Source organism: Cydia pomonella, chromosome 7 (genome assembly GCF_033807575.1).
Source record: "Cydia pomonella isolate Wapato2018A chromosome 7, ilCydPomo1, whole genome shotgun sequence".
In the NCBI taxonomy this organism is placed as follows: Eukaryota; Metazoa; Arthropoda; class Insecta; order Lepidoptera; family Tortricidae; genus Cydia; species Cydia pomonella.
The window spans coordinates 6,336,439-6,357,206 of record NC_084709.1 but is presented as its reverse complement, the minus strand read 5'-3'; the positions used below and the strand labels follow the sequence as shown (position 1 = coordinate 6,357,206).

Here is a 20,768-nt window from a genome sequence, read left to right as displayed (position 1 = left end):
ACAGTTAGATATTTAATGTAGAGTAACCACACTTTGGGACTTTAATTATTGGTTTTGTTAGAAAATTAGCGAGAATTAAATGCAGCTGATTTTAACAACGGAGTGAATGTATGGTATTAATGTTTGGTATTAACTGAGCCACAATCAAGTGTTTGGTATTACCAATTCGAAGTCACCCTGTTATATCCTGAAACAAAAAAACAAACAAACGTACATGGCTGAAAATGGTTTTATTGTTTTTCAAAGTATTCCCCTTGATGATCTATGCACTTTTGCATTCGTGTGAACCAATTTTTGAAGCACTTCTGCCACTCCGCCTGAGGTACCTCCATAACGTGTTGTTTGAATACGTCGACAGCATCTTCAGCGGTCGAAAATCGTTGACCGCGTAATTTTTTTTTTTATATTGGGAAATAATTAAAAATCATTGGGTGCCAAGTCAGGGCTGTACGGCGGATGACCCGTTAATTCCATATTTAGACCTTCCAAAAATAGAGTGGTTTCGCGTGACGTATGACAGCTGGCATTATCATGATGAAGAATGATTCTTCGTCGCTGGTTAGTTTTACGAATTTGTTCAAATACTTCCGGTAAGCAAATGGTCGTGTACCAATCTGAATTAACCGTTTTACGGTTTTCTAGTGGCACTGTAGCTACATGGCCATTAATACCGAAGAAGCAGGCCACCATTTGTTTCAATGTACTTTTTGCACGAGTAACTTTCGTAGGGTTCGGCTCATTTTGAAACACCCATACCGTTGATTGTTGCTTCGTTTCGGGATCGTATGCATAGATCCAGGATTCGTCACCTGTATAGATGTTATAAACGGCCTTTGAGTCACCACGGTTATATTTTTTTAACATTTTATTGCACCATTCGACGCGATCTTTTTGCTCCTTAGTTAAGTTGTGCGGTATCCAACGAGAACAATTTTTTTTACAGCTAAATGATCATGTAATATGCTATTACATAATGCTAGTCATAGAAATACCCAGAGTCGCCTCTATCTCGCGGTACGTAACATGTCGGTCGTCCATTATAAATTTTCGCACAGCCTCAATATTTTGTGGTACAACGACCGATTTCGGGCGACCTGCCTTAACTTCGTCCGTAAGCATACTACCTCCACGATTGAACTCACTAAACCAGTGATATATACACAGTAGTTTTAGATGGAGCTTCATCACCAAAAGTTGAAGTTAGTTGATCTATGCACTGTTGTTACGAGCGAGTGCCATTCTTGCAGCGAGATGACTTTTTTTTTTTTAATGGCTATCGCCACGAAGGCATTTGCGAGCATCACATCAATATAATTCCCCATAAAACGGGATTGCGAATTTAGCACGAAAGTGTTGGACAGATTAAGGAGCAGAGAATAGTTATAAAGTTAATAGTTAGAGATGACATTTAAAACCCATCAAAAACAAAACACTAGCGTTAATAAGAAAAAAAAATATACCGGCCAGTACTTAAAAAAGTTCAAATTGTACCATGGAGGTCAAATATACTATTTAAGAAGATTGTAATCCCGGTTTCCGGATATATAAATAGCAGCCCTCGTAATAGCCCTCTTTTGGCCTGTTCTGACAGAATGCTAACTACGAAACCTTACACTGAGCATGGCCCGACATGCTCTTGGCCGATTTTTTCATTTGCGGGCGCCATTTTCAAAATGTATATAAACTAAGATATCACTACCACAATTCAACGACACTTTATATGTCAAAAACGTCCAGCCGTCTGGGCGGTAAGTACGGCATGCCAAAAAATGGGCATACATTCATACGCTTGAAAAACATTACCCTGCTTCTGACGCAGTCGAGTAATAAATTCCTATTTCAATAATAGACATAATTTAATTTGAGAATTTGCGTTTTTTTTTATATTCCTAGACGTTAATAATCGCCGTTAGTTAACATACGAATATTATGCAGATAATATTGTTTGCTGTTATCTTCTATAATAGAATGCTGATTTCATAGATAAAATAAAAATACCGACTTTACCATTTTATCTGCAGCCCGGTTATTTACCTATAAACCTATAAGATTAAGATAAACATAGGTATGCTTCTCAATCCCAAAGATAAACTTGAGCTCCTCAATCCTATTTTAAACATAGTGATATAAACGTAAGTAATCTGATAGTTTACTACAGTTACACCAAGTTAACTCTGCAGCGATCCATAAAAAGTATTTTTTTTAAATCAGTATGCCACAAGTATGAGACAAAAGTATTAAATAGCCTTGATGCATTTGAATGATTTTACCATTAACAGATTGTGAAAATCAGGCATCTACACCATTTACATTTAAACCATACAAATCGGCCAAGAGCATGTCGGGCATTGCTCAGTGTAGGGTTTTGTAGTTACCAGTCTGTCAGAACGGGCCAAAGGGGGGCTATTTATAATTAAGTATCAAGTACATTACAAGCATAAAGGAGTAACTTCGCAGCGCTTTGTACGTCTTTTTACTAAGAAGAGAACATTTTGTGCAATAACTCAAAAACGGCTGGACCGATCATAATGGTTATAGTTTTAATTGAAAGTATTTATTAAGCTTTTGTTTCACGATTTTTTCATATCTTAAGCAGCTATGTGAACTTAAGGCCTAAATTTGTGCCCATTTAAGAATTATAAAAGTTGACAACTCGCTGATACAGCTCTCATACAGCTTTTATATTCTGCTTCAAGCGTATTCGTACTCCATTTTTTGGCTGTTATAACGCTATCTGTGCTACTTGCGAATTGCTCAGCAAATAGATCTTACAGCAACTATGTAGGTATTGAAGAAAAGTAGAGTTCGGAGACGATACGACATGGTTAGTTGTTTCAAAGGTGCACCGCAAGGCAGGAGGCCGAGATACTAAATAGCGGAGCCCGAAGGCAAACATAAGGTTAATAATTTTTAAGAAAAAAAAACCGACTTCAATGAGGGAGAGCGGTGAAAGAAAGATTATTGTTGATTTTGGATTTCATACAATGAAATTAAAAAGACAGCGTCCTACGCCATGTAGAAAAGGAGATAAAAGGAGGTTTGTAACTGCACCCACCTTTTCACATTTCAGATTTGCTTGACTGGTAAGATACCCGCAATAGGGTATTCGACTGTATTTAAAATAAATTATTTCACACCATGCCAAAATAATAAAAATATAAGTTTGCTTAAAGGAGTTGAGAACTGTCCTCGATTCCTCATGGAATCCATCATCAAAACTCAAGCTTGACTAAAATTTGCCTTGAACACCTAACTGCTTCACAAACATGCGAAGAGAACAAATTGCCCAATGTGAACTATGCGGCGTTAAAGAGTTCCATTCTGTTCATCATCAGCAGTCCCGCTTCATCAAATGTCACTTCTACAAATGTCAATGCTTGGTTTGATGATAAAAATACTAAGATCACTATATATATGCCTTTAACATTTGAGGAGTTCCCTCGATTCCTCATGGGCCCCATCGTCAGAGCTCAGAACTCGAACTTGACAAAAAATTGTTGCGCCTTCCTGAAAACCCGAAGCATTCCAGCAAATCGCGCCTTTGCTTTTGAGCGACGCCCAAAGTCGAATAGTAGGAGAGCCGAGATCACATTGGTTCCAAGCTCAAGTCATTGTTCCAATCCCAAACATTGTTTTCCCCAGCTCGATCTTTGGCTTTGCTCGGAAGAGCGCCGCAATTGGACGATCCGGGTCATCCGGGATTTTCGCACTGTACAGTCTTGTTGTCTTGGCCATAGGTTTTTGTCCCAGCTCAGCTACAAGCTACACTGTAGCTCGGCCTTTTAAGTCCTTTGGGCCCGCAGAAAACTTTAAATCATATTCGTAGCTTTCAGCCTCGCTTAGATATGGCCAGTGCTTTAAGCTCTGCCCTTCTGCTATTCGGCATCCAGCCTCACAGAGCATCAAGCCTGGGCCTTATGCAGAGCTCGGCCAAGCTCCAAGCTCTGCAGAAAGGCACTGAGAAAAAATTTAGCATTTGTGTTTACTTTATGGGGCGGCAGAGTCCCTCTGGCCCGCGGCGCCAAATATTAAAATACTTACGCCTCTGAATGTACGGGCCCTGTTCATGAGGCATGTATGTTTTCTACGTATTTAAGTATTTGTATATTATACAGGATGGGCAAATAAGAAGTATACATTTTATTTTTAAATTTTAACTACATTAAGTTAATAAGTATTGTTTTAAAAATATATTATTCAGGGTTGGCAAATTCATACGAAACATAATGTCTGACATATGTCCACCTCTAACAGCAGGCAAATGTAAGCCCTAATCATCGCAATATTCAACATATTTTCGAACATTTTCGGCGTTATCTTAGTAAATTTGTGTCGGATGATCGGTTTTAATTGTTTATTTCATCAGCTTGTTAGCATACACACGTAATTTTAAATAGCCCCACAGAAATAAGTCAGGAGCTGCAAAATTTGGAGAATTTGGGTGTCAATCACTGCCACTGTTTCTCAAAATTAATCGAGCACACGTTTAGTAAAGAACACAAATATTTGAGAAAAAAAATGCTTGCTGCTAGAGGTATTAAATAGCTGCTGCTGTATTAAATAGTTTTAAAGAACTACACTAACATGAGTGCAATGAACAATTCTGATTCTGATTCTGATTCTGATAGACATTTGGCTGAAATTATCTTCCGTATACAATTGCCAACCCTGAATAATATATTTATGAAAAAATATTAAATAAATTAAAAAAAAAAATTTTTGTATCACTCTTAGTTGCCCATCCTGTATATATCGTTGTCTGAGTACCCACACCACAAGCCTTCTTGGCTTACCGTGGGACTTAGTCAATTTGTGTAAGAATGTCCCTATAATATTTATTTATTTATAATATCTCATTTCTGCAACGAAAATCCGCTTGATGCCCATAAAATGAAATGAAGTAGGTAAAATACCTATTTCATGACCTAACTCTCAGCTCTGTTGGTTTTTGGACCAAACTCCATACAAAGTTGCCCATGGTCCTTGGATCTAAGTCGGTACAGTAGTTTAAGCGTGAAGAGGTAACAGACAGACAGAGTTGGTTTGAAGGGATGTTTGGATCACTACTTTTAACGTAAGTAAACGTTCCCGTGAAGTGGGAATGGGCTGGCCATATCTGTCGCAGGGTTGATGACCGATGGGGCCAGCGAGTACTGTTCTGGGGACCTCGACTGGGAAGCCGAGGTGACGGAAAACTACGAGCCAGATGGTAGGACGATATTAGAAAGAAGGCAGGACCGCCGCATACAGAACAACATGGAAATCCATGAAAGAGGCATATGTTCAGCAGTGGACGCGAATATGCTGAGAAGAGAAGAGACGTTCCCCTTAATAATGCACGAAGTCGCCAAGCGCGCCCTAAAAGTAAAGATTATGAATTGAAACACGTATATTTTGGATTCGTTATAATGAAACAAGTTACAAGGCTTTCGAGTTCAGTCGGCTAACAGTGGCAATAAAATGTTCATTCAGTCAACTACTGGGAGCGACGCGGCTTAAGCGATGCTCAGCCAAAACGCGCTTCTGTACTTTACATAGACGTCATCGGCATGTTTACCGTCACTAAGCATTTTCACATTGCCCGATACGATATCGAATATCGGATGGAAGTAAAATGTATAATATTTGTTTTTCTCTATTTATTTATTCGTTTAATCATCTGCCTCCAGCTCATCTGCTTGCCAAAATAGAGTGTTTTCCCCAAAAAAGGCGGACTTTATGCCACAGTGTACTCTCTAACATCTGTCTTTCCCATAAGGCCCACCCTACATCTGATATCGGATTGGCACTTCCGATAATTTCAGACATTTCGGACCCACGTCAACTGTCGGACCGATAAATTTGTGTGCGTGAATGTGGAGACGTAGGGACGGCATGTCGGATTGAAGGATCCTGTGTCCGATATCGGATCGGATAATGTGAAAAGTTCGATGTAAATATATGAGATATGCAGTCACTTTTAAATTACCGTAGACGTTGATGACCACAAAATACCGTTACCGTAGTGGACGTCCACGGTAAAGTATAAAAGCGTCGAAATACGGCGTCAACATTTCTATTCGTTAAGGCATAGCCTTACTTATCTGCATCTATGAAACATATATATCTGGCAATATAATAACTATTCCTATACTTCGACATGTATTTGTATTTCTGGACATTTCTATCTCCATGTTTCACCCGACCTCATTTCAGTATAAAACTGTCTACCTAAAATTTCATAAATAATTCTATTAAATTTACAATAGAAGTAATATCAAGTAAATACATGGATTAAAACTAATTAATTACAGATACACCTACTACCGAAATATAATAAAAATACACATCTGGCATTCGAAATGGAAAATAAACCATTTTAAAGTACCGTTTACACCTCGCCTTCCCCAGAGTGTAATGTATATTTGTTTTAGGATATTCATTTCACTGTGAGGATGGAAAATGTCTCAAATAACATAGTGCCATCGCGTTGATTAAAGCGTTGAGGTTGCGACATACAAATAAACGATAACATTTTCTATACACAACATCGAAACATAACCGAGACACCTCAGAAAAAAGCAAGGAGCAAATTAAAATTCTATGCGCCTAGTTGACTGAAAGGCCTTCCCTTCGCTCAGTGGATTAACGCGTTAATTTGCTCCTAGCCTCCACTTTTTGAAAACAATCATAGCCTTACTCTATTCGCAATTATATTTAAGATTCCGCCAAGATTTAGGTTACCGTCTCACTTAGATTTAATGCCCAAATATTCGTGGGGGATACCACTTTGCACATAAAAAATGCGGAATCATATTTGCACCAACGACCGAGTGAGTTTTCGGCGCAGCGTTGTGCTATAAAGTGATCTTGCGACAAGTACAGCTTATAAAAATGTTGACAATGTTAAAACGCTAAACGTACAGACAGTAGCAAAGTTGCTGAGCAGGCAAGTGAGGTGTTCAAAAATACATAACTTTATTGTTTAGTGAATATGAGCGCATTTGTTTCAGCTGCTGACTGTACAAAGCGTTTCCATATAATTCCAAATTCTTAGTTCTTAACATTTCTGTTTTGTGTTCATAACAGACTATACCAAATCGATTGTCAAGTCTTATCGCCTCTTTAATTTTCCTTTTTAATCTTTTCAGCTGTCACAATGACTTCAGTCGTTATTCTATGACATGTTATTATTGACTCGTAAGTCATTGAGAATAATACAATCATAAAGTCAGATAAGGCAACAAACATCTTATCAACAAATATAAATGTTGATATCAGTTGAAATATCATCATGCTGTTAAAATATCTGTTGTTTGAAATGTAGATATAGATTTAGCATTTCTGTAGATTAAGCATTCCGTGTTAAAAGAATATAAAATTAAATTAATATGATTCAGTTTACATTACAAACCACAACATAATTCAAATCAAAGTTTATAAAAACAGCCTTTCCTTTGAACAGCGTTTGAATTAAATCACAAGATGTTCTGATACAAATAACTTTATTTCTAAATCACTGACACAATTGCGAAAAGCAAAACAGTGCCTGTAAGTATGACTGAGGAGCCAGTTACTCGGTTTGAAAACCTAATGTCATCAAGATATGACGCCCTCATGTCGCGAGTATGGTTTTCCTTGTCAAAATTGTATACCATTAGGAAAAGCAACTTTAAAATGTGCCTGTAAACCAGGGGCCCTATATTTTCTTATTAAATGAAGTAAATCAACACAATGTGAAAATGACACCCTTTTGTAACAGTTTATGAGATGCCGTCGTTTATGGTACCCTTATAAATCTTGAACTAAGATAGGTACAGAGAAAATATACATCAGAAGGTTCTTGCTACCTATAACACTGCACGAGTGCAAACCCTGGAGTACCAGTACTCCTAGAAGTCCAGGACCTTCGAGCTACAATACTAAATGCTCTGTAGATATGGCTCGAGTAAACGTAACAATACTGACTTATAAGAGACACTTAGCGTCGTCGAACACGGCGACTTTTTCAGCTTACGCAGAAATGTTTGGGGAAACAAGTTAAGTGGCCCTAAGACGATGAAGCACCCCTGACAAGCTGACGTACAAGCTATTTACAAGCCTGTTGAAGTAGATTGATGCAATTCCAATCTTTGCGTCAATGTTTTTCGGGTTCTTTAGGCCTGCCAAATTAACAGGTTAGAAACGAAGAAACACAGGCAAACTAATTACTTTTTCTTGGAGGCTCTGCAATAGGACTGTATTTGACTTGAAACGCTTCGCTCAGCTGCAAAAGTAGCCGTGATTAATAGCTCTTTGCAAAATAAGTAAAACAACAGCAAGCTGTGGCTATATCCTTTATAAGCTCTTGACAATTCGATCCCTAACTGCTACTATTTCTAAGCTGTATGTGTTTTATATGTCTGGCAGTGTCTCTTTTATGCTAGTATCTTCTTGTTATAGTGAGTGCTTCCCATTCGTTCTATTCCCCATGGAATAACAACCTGTATTGGTTCTGTAAAAATAATGAGTAAGCCTTTCTTAGTCCCAACAATTGTTACTTATGTATATAAAAACAAAAAAATAGATACATGTGTTGTTACGATTAAGATAGAACTCGATATATATATATGTAACCGAAACCGGCAAAACGTCCCACTTTGTCGCTTGCCGTAAAGACGAGATTTGCAATCAGATTACTATTTTTATACGAATAACCTTAAGTGGGACGTTTTCCAGTTTCGGTCACATATTTCTTCTTCGGGCTGATCCATACCGTATTGCTTTTCTTTCGTTCGATCTTAGATCAAAATTTTGCAACATTACTTTCAACATAATGTGTATTAAATGCCGTTGACATAGTTTTTTTTTTTCATAATTTATATCTTATATCCATACCTCTTTGTTCTATAGGACCAATGGGAATAACTCCTTGTAGTCGAATAATCTTAGTTACCTATAGATCTACATAACAAATCACACACTTAATAATATAGAATCAAATGCGAATGCGTTCAATATTCGACCACACCTCCATAGTAATATGGTCGAAAATAAAAAGTACCTAATAATCTGTGTCAATATTTTTAAGCGTGTGATTTCAGTTACACTATATTTGACAAATTAACCATAAATATTTACAGTTATAGTAATTTAATTAAATATTTCGTTAAACTACTCGTCAACTTTAATATATCTATACATTTTCAGCGTATTATGGTCTAACACATAAGTCTAAGAGATATAGTAAATTGTGTAATCGACTTACCCCCTTATTCATAAACGTCTCCTAAAGTTGACAAGCCGCTAATAATCGTTTGTCCCTTTCCGACGTATTGGTATGATGGAAAGGGACAAACGATTATGAGCGGCTTGTCAACTTTAGTAGACGTTTATGAATAAGGGAGTTAAAATATATCTAAACGATCGAATTGCGTACTAACATCTTTTCTGTGAAACTGATTACGGTTTCTTGTGACGGACAAAATAACTTTTAATGCGAAATCTTGCGCCGCTGCTTTTTTAAACGTGCCGTGTAAAGTTTTATCAACCGAAAGTTTTATTCCGCCTTAACTAAAACATAAAAAGCATGTTCACAAAGTTGAACCAAAAATAACCAACAATCCCAAAAATATCTGATCTAGCAATCTAACTTCTTGACAATAATCGTGTTTAGATATTTGAAAGGACCTATTATTGCTCCGAAATAATGGTGGGGACTACATAAGGGGCTCATCTATAACAGCTATTGAGAAACTAGAGAAGTAATAAGTCGCCAAGTTTTTAAACCACAGTATAATTCGTATAACTTAGACAAATGTTACAATGAAGGGTCACGTTTTTACAGTTCAGCAAGTATTCAACAAATTCAAGGCCGGTAGCTGTTGTTCAGCTGGTATTGCAGTCGTGCACACATCCATAAAATAGCATTGAGGTAGCGTTTTCAAGCGATACGATCTCAAGTTTAGAAATAAATTATCAGTATTAATTTAATGTTTTCTAAGTTTAGCCAAAATAATAAGATTCAATGTATTATTTAATAGTAATTTAAACGATATCTTTAATAGGCATTTTTCATTGAAAATACATTCGTCCTAGTAACATTCTCTTAACTTACTTCTCGTGTGCCGGGATTTCTTTTTTCTAATAGTTTCCTCGTACGCGGATCCGCGTTCCATACGATGGTTTAATCGATTTCTGAAGGAATCTCAATTATTAATATAATAAGAAAAATAAATACGAATAATAGGTAAGATTTCTTAAAATAAAAACATAGAATCTCTTTCAGAAAAGTATTGTTCAAACGAATGAATTCGACAAAATACACTCGTGATTCAACCAAAGCGCAGATAACACAAAATAACCTTTGTATAGCTATAATCTTCACAAATGTCACCTCAACGCCACGTAGCGATGTGTAACACACGCTCGACTAATGTTGGTACAGTGTCGTCTGAAAATATTGATACGAAAAAAGTGCCAAAAGTATGTATACACGACAATATTCCTCATATATTAAGGTAGTGTATACATATTTTTGGCACTTTTTTCGTATCGATATTTTCAGACGACACTGTACTAGACTCGTTTTTACGGAACTTCAGAGTCTTTTAAGTCCCGAGTCCAGTCCTTTATTAAGTATTTTAAGCGCAATTCATAAGGATTAAAGGCTCTATCAACATTTAATAGGTTTTACCTAAATAACAGTAAAGAAAATGAGGGATATCGCATGATTTCTTTACTTAATAACCCATTATGAATTTTACATACAGACAATGCATTTTTTTTAAATAATGAGTTCTTTGAAAAGGACTCAAGTTGCGCAGGCCTAGCCAAGATGACAATCGTTGATAAACTTAAATTATGGCCGGTGGAGGTAAGGAAAGAAACCTCGATATACCAAAAAGTATCATCAAAAAACCTTAAATAGGTGGCGCTACAATACCTAGAGTACTTGAACAAAAAAATCAAATCATAGGCAGGGCACTTCACTCCGTCAATAACGCCTAGGTTCTTAGCTATTCTAGCGCTACTCTGGAGAGAACTATTATTTATAGCTGACAGCTGGACACTTTTGCAACAGTTCTATCATAAGAGATTTCTCCTCTTAAATCCACAATCCATAACTTAAATAATGTATAGAAATAGTCACATGACTTTTCGTAGCGTCTGTCATCCCCATACATTTTTTCTATTCGTTTGGCTTTTGTAGATGTACCATTGTGACCTTGGCTAGGCCTCCGGGTCTTCAATAAGTTAAAAATCACGTTGTCGAAACTCAAAAAACTCATAAAATGTATTATTTAAATTTATCAACGATTGGCACCTTGGCTAGGCCCCCTGAGCAACTTGAGCAAGTCTGATAAACTGAGTCGTGACTTAAAGCAGAGGACCCAAACGGCTCGAGTCTTAACAAACACTACGTTCAACTGATCATTAATAGACCTTACATCTTTGCAATAAGGTTCACTTATTCCCAGTTGTGTAAACTATATGTATAAACGCCTAGTCAACCGTGTTGACGTTATCATTTGACCTGCTGCTTGACGTGCTGCAGGAACTCGTAGTAGGAGAAGGAGGACTCCATGCGGTCGTCGACGAGCCGCTCGATGAACAGCTGCCGCGAGGGTGAGTTGTCTCTGTGGAGAAGAAATTAACGTTACATTGTTTGAAATAAACTATCGGAATACCTACTGCCACTAAAATGAGAGCAACGTGACTTAGATATCGTCAAAAAAGCATCTCAATGTCGTTCATTGTCGCGTCAAGTCATCAACCTCTGACTACTGCAATTTCTGTAACTCAGTTACTAGACACACTGATGCCCCGGTCGGCCGGTCTTCATTAAACTTCTCAAAGCAGGCGTTCATCGCTTTATTCGCGTCAGTCTCTATGGCCAGTAGACTCCTGGTTTCATCAGGCAATTGGCTAGAGGAGATTACTGCGAAAGTCTCAATCTAGGGGGGGGGGGGGGGAGGGTTACTACACCAATCGATCGATGGCATCGACATGGAACAGTCGACGTCGATCAATGGTTTCTACTAGATCAATCGATCGATAATCGATGGTAGAATGGAACAGGTGACGTCGATCGATAGTGTCTACTAGACCAATCGATCGATTATCGATCGATGGTAGAATGGAACAGTCTACGTCGATCGAAAGTTTCTACTAGACCACACCAATCGATCGATGTTGATCGATGTACCACATCTCAAGTGCGTCAATTCTCCTCCGAATAGTCGCTTTCAGAGTCCAGGTTTCCGAACCATACAGGAATATAGAGGACCAGGGTGCGCACCAGTTTGGTTTTGTTTGCTTTGCTGGTACGTCGTACGGCAATACGTCAGGCAACTGGCTATAGTAGACATCTGCGGAGGTCTCTTTCTAACTTAGTAGACAGATACTGACCTTAAAACAAGTATCCCGGACTCATAGGGCCGGTCCTCATTAAGCTTCTCAATGAAGGCGTGCAGCGCTTCGTTCGCGTCCGTCTCTATAGCAGGCAGACTCCTGGCTTCGTCAGGCAGCTGGCTGAAGGCGGCCACGCCGAAGGTCTCGGACAGGTAGGCGGGGGAGACGCCGTGGCACACGTAGATGATCATCGTGTCCAGGTCGTCGAGGAGGTAGCAGCCATTTACGTTTATCCTGGTTAAAAAACGATCGAATTTAGCTTTGTTGGCCGTTTAAAACGCAGCAAAATGAAAGCCTGATCCACAATGAAACACTGTGACATTAAAAATGAAATTGTAAAAAATTATTTACTTGGTTTCATGGTGGATCAGTCTCATTTTTCAGATTGTTGGAAATAAAGTCAAATGTACAAGTTATTTTGCTATAAGGATTAATTTTTAACAAGCAGAAACGTCTGTGAACGATGCCGTGGCCTCTCCAGAGGCCGTGAGTTCAAGTCTGACCCAAGACAGTAATTTTTCCACTTTTAAATTTATTTTAAGTTTATTATAGCAGAGCCAAATATTTCACTTGCTTGATCTATTAGGAAATATTTACTACATACTGCTGCTATATAAGCGAGATCCCAACACATATACCAAGTAGTACCTATGAGTCTGCGACCTCGCTAAAGTAAACTGTCCTCGAAATAAACCTTTGTTAAAGAAGAACCCAAATTTGTACGGATATTAGCAGTTTTTACTAATTTTTCATGTTAATTTTAAAACTACTTAAGTTTCAGGGAAGACGGTAATAGAGCACTACTAACTTTACCTTAGTATTAGATCTACTTTATTCTCACCTCTGCGCACTGAGCATGAGCTGCGGCAGCATGGGGTCCTCTTCCCTCATATTGCAGAGCTCGTGTATGGGATAGAGAGGGGGATAGGCAGCGCGTATTAGTTGTGGTAGTGGTAGTGACTTGATGTCGCACATGTCGGCGACGCGATCGTCTAGCCGCGTCGATGTGCCCGTTCGGAACGCTTTCTGTAACAACGAATGACATTATTAACGTAAGCTACAGATAATTTTGATAAACAGCATGTTTTTGAACCTCTATATATATTTTGCACGATGATCAGTCATTCTGCGGTGGCAGCATGGCTCTATTTTTATCACCAGACATAGAAGTGTTTGTGGCAAAATAAAGTGATTGACAAAATAAAATATCGACATGTCTGTTATCGATGTTACCTTGACGTTATTGATATTTTTTTAACATTTTATAAGAAGATAGCTATATACATTTTGACGACCGGTTTGGCCTAGTGGGTAGTGACCCTGCCTACGAAGCTGATGGTCCCGGGTTCAAATCCTGGTGAGGGCATTTATTCGTATGATGAGCATGGATATTTGTTCCCGAGTCATGGGTGTTTTCTATGTATTTAAGTATTTATAAATATTTATATATTATATATATCGTTGTCTAAGTACCCTCAACACAAGCCTTATTGAGCTTACTGTGATACTGTGGGACTTGGTCAATTTGTGTAATAATGTCCTATAATATTTATTTATTTATTTATACAGCGGAATACAAAACACGTTAGATATTTTATTTATATATTGTCAGTTTTCTATTATTTTCGGCACTGTATACTATAGTTTACGTTAATTATTAAGTACTAACTATATGTCATAGAAAAAGTATGTACTGATTTGTAATTGATTTGCAGTCTTGACATTACTTGGTAATTTACATCAAGTAGAAGTTAGATCTTTTAATTATTAATCTACATATGACTGACTTATCGATAACCGATTTATCGATGTTTCATTTTCTCAAACACTCGTTTGTGCTACAAAAACTTTTATGTCTGCTTATCTCCTGTCACTATGCCCGTCGCTTTCGCGCTCACATACTTGTTAGAACGTGACAGGCATGATGGCAAATGATAAAGAGCCGATCATCTTAGATCTATTGAACGACTTTTACTATGGAACTAACCCCGAACTCCTAAAAATAAATTATTCGCTTTTTTACATTTCAGGCAAATTGATCTTGAAATTTTGTATGATATAGCCGAAATTGTTATCTTTCAGGATATGGATCTCCATATCGTCAGATGAGTGTCATTGTATATATTGATTACAGTATTAAATAATTACCAATTATCTCAATACTTTGCAAGATAAATGATTAGATTATTCGCGGGGTTAAGAACTGAGAAAAACTGAAACATTTTGTTTCTTGTGTTGCGACTTTCTTTTGGCGTTTAAAGCAGACGATTATATTTCTGTGCATATTTTTGACCATTAGTCACAGAAAAGGAAACTCTTGTACCTGCAAATCTTCAGATAATTCGAGTTTGTACGAAACAACGGTAGACAATTTCATGGAATGCTCCAACGAGAGACAGCAAGCAATTGTAAACGGTTGTTAAGCGAAAAACACCGGAAATCGCTGAGGTTGCCCGCTGGCGTCCAGTCCACGGAATGTTATGTAGTTTTTGTGTAAGTCCCGTGAAACCAGACACAGGAACTAAGTGAACGAACCCTTTTGAGCAAAGCCAGCAGCAGCAGCGGCAGCAGGCGCAGCGCGGCGGGCGCGTGCAGCGCGGGGCCGGCGGCGCCGGGCGGCAGGTTCTGCGCCAGGCGGTGCGCCGACAGCGCGTCCACCGCCACGTTCATCAGCGCCTCCCGCGCCTCCGACATCGACGCGTCCACGCAACGGTCCACGGCTGTAAAAGTATTATGTCGATACAAACTTACTTTTTTAAAACTATTTTTATAGCCTGCCAAACCAGTTTTGTCAGCAGAAAAAGGCGGCAAAATTTAAAAATATTGGCGCGGAGGTTCACCATGCTATTTGCCCTGGATACTATACCGTGAAACGGGATAAATTGGTCCAATCTTCACTTTCAACTGGAATTTTAGCCTTCTTCCGTAAGTCATAGGGCATTTTATAGTACTACATAAAAAATGTGTGATAAGCTCTTTTAGATGCTTAGTAGCATTAGATAGATAACTTATTGCCATATTTCGAAAAATTCAACAAAAACCCTATCGGATTCCAATTTACCCCTGACGGGGTTAATAGACTCGAAAGTGAGGTAAATCGTAATTTAGCCTAGGGCTGTCACTCAATCCATCCAAAGCTAAGTACCTACATAGATAAGTAGGTACCTACTAAACTAGTTTAAATTTTTTTTTACAATAGGTGCTAAAATTAAATAATTTATTTGGCAATGTCAATTTTCTCCATACACACACCGAATATGCCCCGTGTTGTGACAATGCCAATTTTCTCCTTCGCCGTTCCTATTATCTCAAAAATAACCTAAAAACAAGTGGTTATCTAAAACTAAACATTACTCATGAAATATTACAATTATTTACTTATTTTTTTATTTGTTTCAACCATGATGATATTACACAAATTTCAACAATTCGTCATAATATTACACATCTAAAACTTGAAGTTAAACCGTACATTGTACATGTGTTAACGACGACCTACTACTTTTACTGAAACGTCATTGGCTGATTTAAATACTCAATGTAGCCAGAAGCGAAAAATACCTCGCCTGTTCAGAAATTAACAAGTTGATCTCCTGTCTGTTAGTAATGGGACTAACAGAACAGTTTAGAAAAGCAGATTTTTATTCCTATTTACCCCTCCATTCCTATTTTCCCCGTTTTACGGTAATAATCAGCGATTGATAATAAACATAGATGACGAACTAGGTCTGCAAAATGACCCTACACATATTGTGCCGAAGCGGGCGGGGCGTCAACTTTGTACCGCGGAGCTATTTAGTTCGCAAATGGCGGCCCGTTGTCACAGTCGTAGTAAGAAGTATTAAAATTATATCTTTAATAAAAGAAATATGCCTTATTGTGCGGATAAATGATGTGCTAGTCGTTCCAACAAACACTGGAAACAATATAGGATTACTTTTCACGTAAGTATAGTTTAGCTAGGATCATATTATTTTGATTTCTCTTGATCAAAACAGGTTTCATATGGGGATGATGTTATGCATTTTAAACAATCGTTGATATTAAGAAACTTTCATTATAAATTTGTTCAGGTTGTTATTTTGACAATTTAAATTCGTGATAGTAAATACGAATCGTCGTTGTAGGTGGCGCTTTTTTATGTGTAGGTACATTTTTACTAAGTAAAGTAAAGTAAAGATCTCGCTGCTATTTATAACTTTTCATTAAATACGCGGAAGGCAGGACCGATTTGGCTAATTTTTGTAATGCAATATTTCTAGGTCCAGGGACGGTGTGAACGGTGAAAAAATATAGAAAGAATGCAAGTGTGGGTGTTAAATCTACGTGGATCGTAAATAATAATGCACGCACTTAATAAACAATATGTAATGTTCGAAATACAGTTAAAAAGTTATTATTATTTAAGTTAGTATTAAACACAAGCGGTTAGCACAGGCACACACAGTTCACCGAAACACTAGTTAGGTTCATGCACCATACCATGTCCGTGAATCCACAGGTTAGTATCACGATAAGCTACTAGTCAAGTACGCGGATAGGATTTAACTGGCGTTGACGATGTGCGAGCGATCGATCCCGTGACGTAGGTGACACTGATGACAGACGCGGGCGGCGCGGCGCACGCGTTACCGGCGCGGCGCCATGTTTTTCAACAACGAGAAAACTTTTGTAGGCGCGAACTAGTTTCTTTTCAGGTTTTAAATCTAAATACTACACAAGTTATGCCATGCCAATCTTCTATATATTTATGATTATATTAAAAACAATGTATCTTCATGGCACTTTAAAGTGAAACTGCTGACTACGATTGTTCAGTGGCCAAGTGCTTTCCAAGCTGCAAAGCCGAATCAAACAAGGAGCTGCATTGCCCGGTAAGTTATCTTATTCGTTTAATACGTATCCCTAACTACTTTCAGAGCCCTAAGCACAAGGAATTACCTACGCTACCTACAAATACCGACAGTTGGGGCAACATTTCCAATTACATATATTGTTGACACAATAATACATAACTGTTAGTTCTGTTAGTAGCAGATATTCAAGTTACTTTTGTACTTTAATTTAAACCTGCTTGATCTAAGCATTTTCTTTTTGCCAATGGTTGAAACGGATCACAATATATTTTTATGCACAATAATTTCATGTTACTTTCTTTTCAGGTTTGATATACACCATTTGATATGGAATACAAGATGAAAGTTACACACAAGTGAATCGATTCAAGAAATCAAAGAATCATACACTAGATTAACTGGAAAAACTTGTTGCGAAAAATAAAGTATTATAAATGATATCTGAATTTAATTTTTGATAATAAAATACATTTTTAGTTACCTTATCTTACTTTATTTTCTATCTTACACTAAATCCTTTTTAGGTAGTGACTAATGGAGGTAAAAGGTTATCCGGAGAGAAATCAACAACTCATTGACATATAATATATTATTTCACAATTATATTTAAGTGCTTACTTATTATATTTTCTGTCATACGGTGACTTCACTTGTTTATTCCAACAATTTTTTTTTTTCTTTATTGGGGTGATCATGATATAAATCATTTATGAAACATGCATGGGCTGTTGAAAAACTGGTATGGGGAAAACAAATAAAATCAATCTGAGGGCCTTTTATTATGACTGATTTTAGAGCTATTTAGGTATGTTAGGTTTTAAATGATGATGAATAGGGATTGGTGGGTTAATATGTAGGTAGGGTATTGTCAGTAGTCAGTCGTGTGTATAATAAATGTGTAGTCAAGTTTAAAAATAATGGGTTTACACATTCTCTAAAGTATGTTGTAATGCTCTTTTGCAAATTAAGACCTATGGATTATATTTTTACTAATTAACTGTTATGTTATTTCTAATACATGGCTAGGGTTACATACAATTGTTACATTGTAATTTATTTATATGCGACTTCACTGTATGACTGGTTGAATACAAGTAAAATTCAGGAGACAGAAGGGAGGCCATATTATATTTTATCTAACCCAGGTATTGGCTGTTATATTTATAAATGTTATCCAGTATGAAAGGAAACAATTAAGATGGTCAGCTCTTTATCATTTGTCACCATGCCTGTCATGTTCTAACAAGTATGTATGTGCAAAAGTGACAGGCATAGTGACAAGTGGATAAAAATGGAACCATGCTGCCACCGCAGGTTATACCTATTAAACTACTCAGTTGTTCTCATGTATATTCGATATTTCCAGAAGAATTACTTTATTAGGCTCGTAGGCCACTATTGTCTAGACACAGTAAGAGATCCTTTGGCGTAGTATCAAGGTAAGTATGTCAGGGCATGCCGAGGCATCCCTCACACAAACAAATGCTAAGAACATCTGGCATTTCTAAGACACTGGTAAACCTGAAAATTCCAGAGGGATACCTTGACATTCACAAGCAGAGCTCAATGTGTAGGGATGCTGAATCGGCAATATGCTGAAGGACGCCCTGCCATGCCATGTCGCTAATGGGTGCGGGACCCTATAATAGGTATAATGTAATAATTGAAGATAAGAGATACCCAGGTAGCCCACACTCAAAATAAATGTAGATTTTTGGAGCTGTTAATTGTTAAATCTAATTGTAACTTTGTATTCTAATAAATATTAATTTAAATATTAATATCACCATAAATAAAACTGTTTTAGTTAATTACTTGCAAAGTTGTTGTTTCTAGGGTTAATGAATAAGATATGTTGTAAAAGCAAATAAAACACAAGCAAGTATGTATGAATTGAAGTATTATAATCAGTTTTACAAATGGTACACATTTTGGCCACTTATATATAACCTATTATGCCGACTGGTCTGGAATTGTCCAATACATTTTCTTCGCACTAAAATACTTGATTTCATATGTAGCATCTTGTTTTATGTGATTTCATAGTTATAAATATAGTTCACTTCTGTTCTGGGTTACGATTTTCAGAGGCCGACTTTGTATATGTTTATAGTTGTCATCTCGCTGTTTTCGAATATCATAGTTAGTCCACTAATATTTCCAAGGGATATAACATTCTTATCTTGATTCCAATAAACAGAGAGCGTTTTAAATTGATTTTAATGACCAGTCTGTCGATAAATAGTGTTCATTACATGCCGTCGAGTTTCACTTCATGGGACGTATTTGTTAACCTGTGATAGCATCAATCTGGTCTTATCCTCAACTTAAACTCATTCTGCACTCGATTTCAATTTAAAACACACCTTTTCTTTGAATATCCGGAACAAATTAATGTATTTTATGAAACACAAGTAGTCTCGCAACTAAAATGACATTTAAAACCATTATGTCAACTATCACACGTTTTTGCGTTTAGATATTTCCACCTTTTTATTGTTATAAATATATTTTTAATAATTTACATTACTTTTTACTCAAATTATTTAATAATCAAACATAAATTCGTGACACACGGACGATTTCCAAAAAGCGCCGCCATATTTATCGAACGACTTTGCTGTTAACCAGTGCTCTACCACCGGTTAAGGGCAACGTAACTTTTTAACGGACACATAGCGTGGTGCAACCCAAATATGCAGTTAGCATTCGCTAGCGCCATATTTACACATGATCAGTACATCAAATGGGCATGGTGCAACTGGCCCAATCGACCAAATACCGCAATATAACAAAAATCGCATATAAGTTTTTGACCCAGCTAATCGCGATTAGCGATAATACAGTAACTTTATTTATAAAGCTTCCAAATTTCATACAAATTATAATCAAATACACAATGTCCCCAAATTACATAGTTAATTGGACTAAAAGCAACACTCCTAGTCAACCTCATGATAATAAGATTGTCAATTAAGTTTTTATTCCGTTATGTGACATGTAGATCAGAAAACAACATAAATTTAGACCTTCTTTTGCATTTTTTCCTAACCAGAGAACCGTTGTGGCCTTCGGATTGAGACAAATTATACATCAAGGAGGCTTGAACTGAGTACTTACCTTAGCTATTTTATCTTCCTTAGAGGATTAACTGTAGTACTCACCCATTTTACTAAGTAGTCCTATGATGCACATCTGGTCCGCGGAGTGCAGTACGTCCGTGAGTGTGTTGGCGATGGGCAGCGCCAGCGTGTGCACTCGTATCCGTCTTTCACCTGTTGCAACATTAATTATTATATAGCGCTTACTCATCGCCAGAAGAAATTAAACATTAATGCGACTACCTACAATACAGAAAAAGAAATAACAGTAAGTGTGCATCACAAAATGGGCCCAACTGCAAACAATCATTCTTCCATAAGCCCTCTTAGGTGAGGCCACCGGTTATCACTAGCCTACATGATATTATTTCGACTATGATACTTGTACTAGGGGGTTTTCTCGTTGAAATTGTTAATCTCGCATCTTCCCTAAGTATTT

At 37.3% G+C, this 20,768-nt stretch overlaps 1 protein-coding gene and 1 long non-coding RNA gene across 2 annotated transcripts in view; one reads left to right on the top strand and one right to left on the bottom strand.

Annotated features, from left to right (window-relative positions):
- Nucleotides 1-5,392: 5,392 nt before the first annotated feature.
- The window catches only part of LOC133519684 (protein transport protein Sec24A), a 28,497-nt gene continuing 13,121 nt past the window's right edge, over nucleotides 5,393-20,768 (bottom strand). The window contains exons 12-16 of the mRNA XM_061853737.1: nucleotides 20,393-20,503; nucleotides 14,908-15,092; nucleotides 13,214-13,398; nucleotides 12,370-12,606; nucleotides 5,393-11,597 (exon numbers count right to left, since the gene is read on the bottom strand). Coding sequence (XP_061709721.1) covers nucleotides 11,486-11,597; nucleotides 12,370-12,606; nucleotides 13,214-13,398; nucleotides 14,908-15,092; nucleotides 20,393-20,503 — 830 coding nt within the window. The 3' untranslated portion in view covers nucleotides 5,393-11,485. The remainder of the gene's footprint in view (nucleotides 11,598-12,369; nucleotides 12,607-13,213; nucleotides 13,399-14,907; nucleotides 15,093-20,392; nucleotides 20,504-20,768) is intronic.
- On the top strand, nucleotides 17,028-17,713 carry LOC133519682 (uncharacterized). Its single transcript, XR_009799656.1, has 2 exons — nucleotides 17,028-17,246; nucleotides 17,535-17,713. It is a non-coding gene; the product is annotated as an uncharacterized LOC133519682 (long non-coding RNA).